This window comes from Astyanax mexicanus, chromosome 8 (genome assembly GCF_023375975.1).
Source record: "Astyanax mexicanus isolate ESR-SI-001 chromosome 8, AstMex3_surface, whole genome shotgun sequence".
NCBI lineage: Eukaryota > Metazoa > Chordata > Actinopteri > Characiformes > Acestrorhamphidae > Astyanax > Astyanax mexicanus.
The window spans coordinates 45488187-45496505 of record NC_064415.1 but is presented as its reverse complement, the minus strand read 5'-3'; the positions used below and the strand labels follow the sequence as shown (position 1 = coordinate 45496505).

General features: G+C 37.0%; 1 protein-coding gene across 1 annotated transcript; it reads left to right on the top strand.

The window, feature by feature from the left end:
* The first annotated feature begins 1171 nt into the window (after positions 1-1171).
* LOC111189784 (pulmonary surfactant-associated protein D) lies at positions 1172-5786 on the top strand. Its single transcript, XM_022663440.2, has 5 exons — positions 1172-1253; positions 4300-4514; positions 4594-4680; positions 4964-5044; positions 5318-5786. Exons 2-5 carry the CDS (start codon positions 4307-4309, stop codon positions 5701-5703), a joined length of 762 nt encoding a protein of 253 aa, XP_022519161.2. The 5' UTR covers positions 1172-1253; positions 4300-4306; the 3' UTR covers positions 5704-5786.
* The last annotated feature ends 2533 nt before the right edge of the window (positions 5787-8319 follow it).

The following is an 8319-nucleotide window of genomic DNA, read 5'->3' as shown; positions in this document are numbered from 1 at the left end:
AAAGATGCTTGCCAATCCGTCACTGACGGATCGCCAACCAGTCGCAAATGCACTGCAAATATTCAACATGTTTAATATCTGACTCAGTCTGCGACTAGAAGCTAGGAGCAGCGGCTACATACAGCCTATGAGATCAGAGAAAAAGAACCACGGGTCCAAAACTCACCAGAGTTGTTTATGGAGAGTCTGACCACCCTACCATTCCCCCTGTTATATTATGAAATAGACTCTAGAGGGAGTCCGCGAGTAAGCCCTCTGTGAATAGGGGTGAAAAGCTAAAAACTTTATATTAAAATAATTACGAACTACTTTTTCTGAATATTTCTTTAATTTTAAAAGGTAGAATAATGTTTTGCTAAAAATAAAACTAAGAAAGTTTGCCTGTATATTTCAGTTTATCTAAAGAAAACAGGTTTTATACTAAAGCACTAGCATTACTGCTACTGTGAACCGATTGGTCGGCGAGCTGATCCTGGAGATACAGGTAGAGCATGTTTGAAATGCTTATAACTGAAGTTCAACATGATAAAAAATAATGTCTGCGGTACAAAAACATTTGACAGTTCTGTGTTGAGGACATAAGTACATATTTCTGTATAAAACTGATCAGACATTTATAAATTCAGATTTTGCTCATTTGTCTGAACCCATTCATTTTTGACTCCCCTCTACAGAGATTCTCTGAATGGCATCACTAGTTTTCGTGTGCATTAAGTTCAGTTGTGTTCTCGTGACGAAACATGTTTCTGGAGAGCAGCCAGGTGAGTCTGCAATTTCCCACAGTGAGAAATTGTGTAATTTGTTACCCTGTGTCGCTGATCAGTCATGTATTGTGAACATCTCAACAACTGAAGGACTCACAATTACAGCACAACCAGTCGTGTATTGTGAGCAGCACAACGACTGACCACTCAAAAGGTCGTGTAGTGTGAACCGGCATAAGGAAGCATGTGTTTCTAATAAAGTGGCCAGTGAGTGTAAGAACAAGGTTGTGTGTGTTTCTTATAAAGTGCCAAGTGGGTGAAAGAACAAGATGGTGGGTGTTTCTAATAAAGTGGCCATAGTGTGGAAACTAAAAGGGGTAAGTGTTTCTAATATAGTGGCCAATAACCCAATGATAGGACCCAGTTGTAAACAGTGTACACTGATTTATTACAGCTTTTATGATCTTTGAACGTTGACCTTAAGTTATTTATTCACCACAGAAGAGAAAGAACAGGACAAAGTCAGCCACAAAATTTTACTTAAGTAAGGTAAGAACACATTTTTATTCAAGCCTTTTAAGTTCCATAATCTTATTTGTAGAAAAATATCAATATGGGTGAAGTAATGTAGACTTGGTTAACTTATATCAGATATGTAGCCTACATCTTGTGTTGTAGGGTTTTTACAAAATATGTAGCTGTACCAAAAGTTATTAATGTAGTCTTTCATCTTGTGTAGTTTATATTTTTATGTACACAGTAGGTTGAAGAAGGGTGATTGGGACATAAGGTCAAATGGGACCGTTTAACTATACAATTTTTATTTTCTGGCATAAAAAGGGAACAAAGAAATGCCAAAAGGTTTGCATGGAATGGATTATAACAGGACCCCATTAGGAACCTCTACTCAATGCTTTGTTTGTTTTACATGCTTTATACACTATTTATGTATGTTGAGCTCAGTAAATATTGCCAATATCAGTTTCTGGTTACTTTAATCTTTCTTCCGAATAGCATAGCAATCCAACACGTCCTCCTTTGTTTAAAAGCTGAGTAAATGTTTTTATATACATATAGGGATGTCATTCATTTTATTTTCATTTCATTTTATCATCTGCTGTAATTAATTACATTTTTGTTCTTTATCACTGAAATGGATTTTTAAATGATAAATAAAAGAATGCAAGACCGTTATAACTGGATATTATTGATAGGTAAATACAGTACTGTTACCAATGATCCAGGTGTTGCACCTCCACGCCTCAGGAGGTCACTCTCACCACAGTTTTAGTCCTTCTTTGTGAGATATTAGTGTTGTATAAATAGACACCACACCTGCACTCAGGTGCGACGTCTTGTCTGGACTTACCTTGCATTTCGAAGCACTTCTGTATATCTATATTACTTTGGTTTTTTGACTCCTGCTCTCGTTTTTTGGACTGTGATTTTTGGATATCCCCTGCTTGTTATTTCTGCCTGGATTTTGTGAATAAACCCGCTTTTGGATCCTCATCCTTGGTCTTGTGTGACAAGTACCAGTCAAACATTTGGACATACCTTCAATTCAGTAGTTTTTCTTTATTTTAAAATGCATTGTAGATTATTACTCAATTATTTAGTAAAAATAAAAGTGTTAAACCAGAATATGTGTTATATATTTTATATTTATTTTTTATAAAATCTATACAAAGGCCCTCAGAGGCTACATTTGGGTAGTGTTCCTCTTGGTGAAAGCTCACTGACTGCTAGACAGCCTACGATGCACTTAAGGACATTTTACTTTAAGAAAGGAACATCATTAAACTTAGAGAAGCTTTAACAAATTGCTTGCCATCAAGGCTGTCTGTCTGCCAGCCACCATCACGTTCACGTTAATGCAGTAGCAAAGTGAATAAGAAACCTGGATTGCTATTTGCTTTAATTGTATTGTCTTTAAGGATAAGTACGGAGCCCGGAAGGGGATAAAAAAAATAATTATATCGAGTCAATGATAGCAGTTTGTGCTCATGTTTTCTTTAATTTGAGTGAACAATTTGCAATTCGTGCTCACGATTTCTGTAATTTGAGCGAACGATTTCTGTAATTCGAGCGAACTTTTTTTTACCAACAATATAGACAAATACAGTCAGTTCCAGTCATGAATAAAGGAAAGAAACATTTTACTGATGCAGGATGACTGTATGTTATTAAAATCAAATCTAAAAACATTATGATGCAATGTGGAATTGTGTTCTTTAATTTCTTTTTTTCAACAAAAATATATAGTAAAGAAGTATAATTTTATTAATATGCAGCTATAAGACTTGGGTCCAAATTTGCACTGGAAATAGAGATAATACAAAATTTGTGACAGTTGTCTATGAATGGCTCATGCAAGAACTGATTTAAATATGTAACAGAATATAAAAAACAAAATAGCTTGCCTAAAATACTATTAATACAATGTTTTAAGATGTTTAGGGAATAGGCATTTTATATAATAATTTGGATCAATTTTATCATTTATTCCAATGTTTAATAAAATTATTCTGTTTCTATATCTGATAAAATGGCCTGAATATCTGCATATTTTCAAATCACAGTGTCCTGCCCAGAAACATGCCACTTTAATGCCAGCTTTAAATAAAAAATATAAATATAAACTTGTTATATTTTCTGAATGATGTGTTTATTTTCTTGCTACAAAGATTAAAATATAGATGAAATCTATCCTAAAAGTAATAATGATGTAACCAGATTTAAGAAGGGGTGCATTTCCTTGGAGGCTGGCTGAATGTTATTGAGAAATTAATAAACACATTTCCACATTACATCATAAATTTAATTTGATGTGATTTTAATAACACACATACAGTCATCCTGCATCAGTAAAATGTTTGTTTCTTTTATTCATGACTGGAATTGACAGTATTTGTCTATATTGTTGGTAAATAAGCTCCAAGTAGGACTGCGCGCGCTCTACCCACACGGCAGGCGTCTACCGTCGCCACGGTCGGCTCTCCCCCACAAGCTGTGGAGACACCGCCACCACTGCAAAATCTCTGTAAAATCTCTGCACACTGTACTATCTAACTGTGACACTAGTGCATTAATATCAGCAGGTTATAAATGTAGATAACTGATTATCATCACCGCACCCCTGAAACAGATCAAGGGAGAAAAGTGCTCCTTTCACTCCGAGCTCCTTGTCTTAGTGCACATAAAAAAACGTTTACTCGAATTACAGAAATCGTTCACTCGATTTACAGAAATTGTGAGCACGAATTAAAGAAATCGTGAGCATGAACTGCTATATCGTTCACTCAATTAATTTTTTTTTTTATCCACGGCTCCTCCCGGGCTCCGTAGCTAAGCCCATGTGGCTGTTTGGAATCCTTATTTTAGTCAATAAGTGTAAAACATTGTAAAAGAAATTGGTAAACACTTTCAAATTCATATGACATTAACTCATGAAAACAAGGCAGTCTGTTTTTCTGCACTTTTGTTTTCATTGAATTCCTGATTGGACATACATTTGGCGTAGTCGTGCACTAAATAGCAGTGCGTGTGGTAAATCAGCACCACTGTGGTAAATCTTTAACTTTATCTCCTACAGTGATCCCATGATGGTGCTGTTGAATCAGTTCTTCACTGTCCTGCTGCTGCAGCTGCATCTGCTCAGTGGATCTGAGGCTGCAGATCCAGAGACTCTCAGCTGTCCAGCTCCTCCTGGAGTTCCAGGCACTCCTGGACACAACGGCCTACCTGGGAGAGATGGCAGAGACGGTAGAGATGGAGCCATTGGACCAAAAGGAGATCAGGGGGTGCCAGGTATGTAGTCACAAATTAAATATGGACAAATAGTAAGCAAGGCTTCAGCAGGACAGTGATCACTGCGCTCTGATTTCAGGCCTTGGTGTGCAGGGAGCTCCAGGTAAAGCAGGACCACAAGGTCCATCTGGTCCAGAAGGTCCAAAAGGAGAACCAGGTGTGCCAGGTAAGAAGTCACTTGTTTAAGGTATTGAGTCTAAACTAGATAAACTGCAGAATAATAAACAATCATAATAATAAATCACTTTATTTTGAAAAACCCTTTTGGTACAATATAGAACATTTTAAAAGTACAGATGAGTTTTCATATAGAGTAACTATTTAAGCATTCAAAAGATTGTTTTACGGTTCTACATAGAATCATTCATTACTTGTCTTCAAGTATATATTGCTCAGTGTTTTCAGCAGGAGGTTTTTCTATTTTATTCAAATTTGGTTTTCACTCTCAGGAACATCTCACAGTGGTCTGATTAGCTCTCTCCAGGAGGAGCTCAGGAGTCTTACAGCCAGGCTGGCCTATATGGAGAAGGGTAGGACTGAGATTCAAGCAGCAAAACATACCTACACTACTATTTAAATATTTTGAATAATTTTACATATAAACAAATATATATTTAAGATTTCAACTTACAGTATATATACAGTATATTTTTAAATATTATAAAATGTTCAGCAAAAGTGTTTTCATCAAAAAAACAAATTAAATACTGTAAATCTTTGTATTAACTGACTATTACATCTGCATAATAACATTATTAGAATCTCATTCTGGATATTAATGATGTTTGTCTTTATTTTTTAAGCTGGAAGATTCAGTGTGTTTGTGAACGTTGGGCACAAATTCTTTGTGTCTGATGGCGAAACAAAGACAATCAGTGAAGGTGGGAGGATCTGCCAGAAGGCTGGAGGAAAGCTGGCCTTGCCGAGAAACGAAGAGGAAAACCAGAAGCTTTCTGGAGCACTTCGAGCATTCGGTTCAGCCTACATGTTCATTGGGGCAAATGATCAAGTGAATGAAGGTCAATTTGTGGATACAGAGGGGAGAAATTTAGATTACCTTAAATGGAACACAGGAGAACCAAACAGTTATGGAGGAAATGAGGACTGTATTGTAATCAACACCAATGGATTTTGGCTTGACACTAGTTGTGAGAAGTCTTTTCTCATAGCGTGTGAGATAACTGAATAGTGTGTTATTTAAACTTAACATTACAATCAGTCAGACTTCCTATAAACACTTGGAAGAGGTATGAATAAACTTGACTTCATTTACGAGTCATTGAATAAACTTGTTTCTAAACAGTTACCCGCAGAGTGAGTTACAACTTCCTCCACAGGTGGAGTTCCCAGCAAACACAGTTACATTTGATAACTTTTTGACGGCACATTTTTTAATCCCAACAACAATGTTGTTGCAATGCTATAATGCACTATATATGCCCTAACTGTAGTATTTGTTTTAGTAAAATTTTCAGTAATGAGTAATCTAACTAATTACTCTGACTGTCACTGAATATACAGAACAGTGGGAATATACAGTAGAATATACAGAACAGTGGGAATATGCAGTAGAATATACAGAACAGTGGGAATATGCAGTAGAATATGCAGAAAAGTGGGAATATACAGTAGAATATGCAGAACAGTGGAAATATGCAGAACAGTGGGAATATGCAGTAGAATATGCAGAAAAGTGGGAATATACAGTAGAATATGCAGAACAGTGGGAATATGCAGAACAGTGGGAATATACAGTAGAATATACAGAACAGTGGGAATATACAGTAGAATATGCAGAAAAGTGGGAATATGCAGTAGAATATACAGAACAGTGGGAATATGCAGTAGAATATGCAGAACAGTGGGAATATGCAGTAGAATATACAGAACAGTGGGAATATGCAGAACAGTGGGAATATGCAGAACAGTGGGAATATGCAGAACAGTGGGAATATGCAGAACAGTGGGAATATGCAGAACAGTGGGAATATGCAGTAGAATATGCAGAACAGTGGGAATATGCAGTAGAATATGCAGAACAGTGGGAATATGCAGTAGAATATGCAGAACAGTGGGAATATGCAGTAGAATATGCAGAACAGTGGGAATATGCAGTAGAATATGCAGAACAGTGGGAATATGCAGTAGAATATGCAGAACAGTGGGAATATGCAGTAGAATATGCAGAACAGTGGGAATATGCAGTAGAATATACAGAACAGTGGGAATATGCAGTAGAATTGTGATGGAAATTTATTTATTTAAGGCAGGGGTGTCAAACTCATTTTGGCCGAGGGCCACATTGGCATATTGGCTGTCCTCCGAGGGCCAGATGTAACTTATAAATGTAATAAAATGTAACCAAATGTAATATATGTAAATGAATGTAATTACTCCTTAATGTTAAATAACTCTCAATATATTATTTATTCAATCAAATATTACAGTTGCATGGAAAAAATGTTTGCTTGTTGCTCTATTAACATAAATCCTTTTAATTTGTCATGTCATGAAATCCAAAAACTCCATCAATCAAGAACCAAACTATTCAAGTGAATAGAAATGACATCAAGTTATATTAACTTTGAAATTATTAACTGAAATAAGGCTTAATAAATATAAAATCAAAAATTGTGAGCTGTTAAGAACATAGCATTTCCTCAGATTTAGCAGTTCCTCATCCAACCACTAGTGGGAGCTGCAGCAGCAGCACCACAAGTCCGCAGTCTTTACTGAGTCAGAGCTACAGCCCAGCCACGGGCTACAGGGCTCAGCTCAGCCAGTCTGGAGCGTTTTTACAATTTTTAAGTTCTTCTGTGTATGAAATAAAGATTTTTGTAACCGAATAATACAGCTCTCTACAGTTCATCTTTCAGCCCAATCAGCTAACAGCAGCCGTTTAGAGCATGAGTCACTGCTGGGATTACATTATAAACAGGTCAGTTATCGCGCTGCTAACCTCAGGATGTTTATAACTACGGAGTTTAGTGGACACACCACGGCTGCAAGGTTAGACTGTTGAAGGCTACTGAAGACTATTAAAGGCTATTGGAGGTTATTGGAAGGGTTATTGAGGGCAGAAATTAGTAAAGGCTGGTTAGATAAGTCCTCGTACTTTGCTGCGGTGAAACTGCGACTAGCGCTGTCACAGTGATGTTTATTAACCTCATTAAAACAGATTTTGTCAGCTATTGTCTTATAAATGTTTACACAGAACTTATATCTCTCCTAAAAAGCGTTTATTTTGGTCAGTAACACTCTTCGTAACACAAAAGGCATACCGGTCTTTCGCCTTGAAGCACAGCCGTCCGTCTGCATCAACTTCTCTTTTTCTGGACATTATGGGATAAACATTTATATGTCTCAATTCCACCCGCGAAGTTACACCTTCCCTCCGGCAGGGTTTCCACATCAATGACTACACTGCCGTGTAGTGGCAGTAAGCCGTAACTTTGCGGGTAATACAATCGACAAGCATTGTGGGAAATGTATTTTTTGGTCAAAGAACGCTTCTGACTTATTTATTATAGACACTAAGATCTTACAAGCTCTCGCGGGCCACATAAAAAGACGTGGCGGGCCACATTTGGCCCGCGGGCCTTGTGTTTGACACATGTGATTTAAGGTGATTCATAATCAATAAGGAGGGTAAATTATTTCTAAATCATGTACGTAATTTTGACTAAAGATACTGACTAGCTGCAGAGATTAGAATGTGCGTACGTGGCTCACATGGGCGTGCAGGACAGGTGACCACACGATCACATTCATGATGCATCAACCATAAAACATACGTGGCACAAGC

What these genes read in the sequence shown, in the direction of transcription:
- LOC111189784 (XM_022663440.2), top strand. Translation starts at nt 4,307, where the DNA reads ATGATGGTGCTGTTGAATCAGTTCTTCACTGTCCTGCTGCTGCAGCTG. An exon ending in AGGAGATCAGGGGGTGCCAG is followed by an intron (nt 4,515 to 4,593) that starts GTATGTAGTCAC and finishes CTCTGATTTCAG; the next exon opens with GCCTTGGTGTGCAGGGAGCT. An exon ending in AGGAGAACCAGGTGTGCCAG is followed by an intron (nt 4,681 to 4,963) that starts GTAAGAAGTCAC and finishes TTTCACTCTCAG; the next exon opens with GAACATCTCACAGTGGTCTG.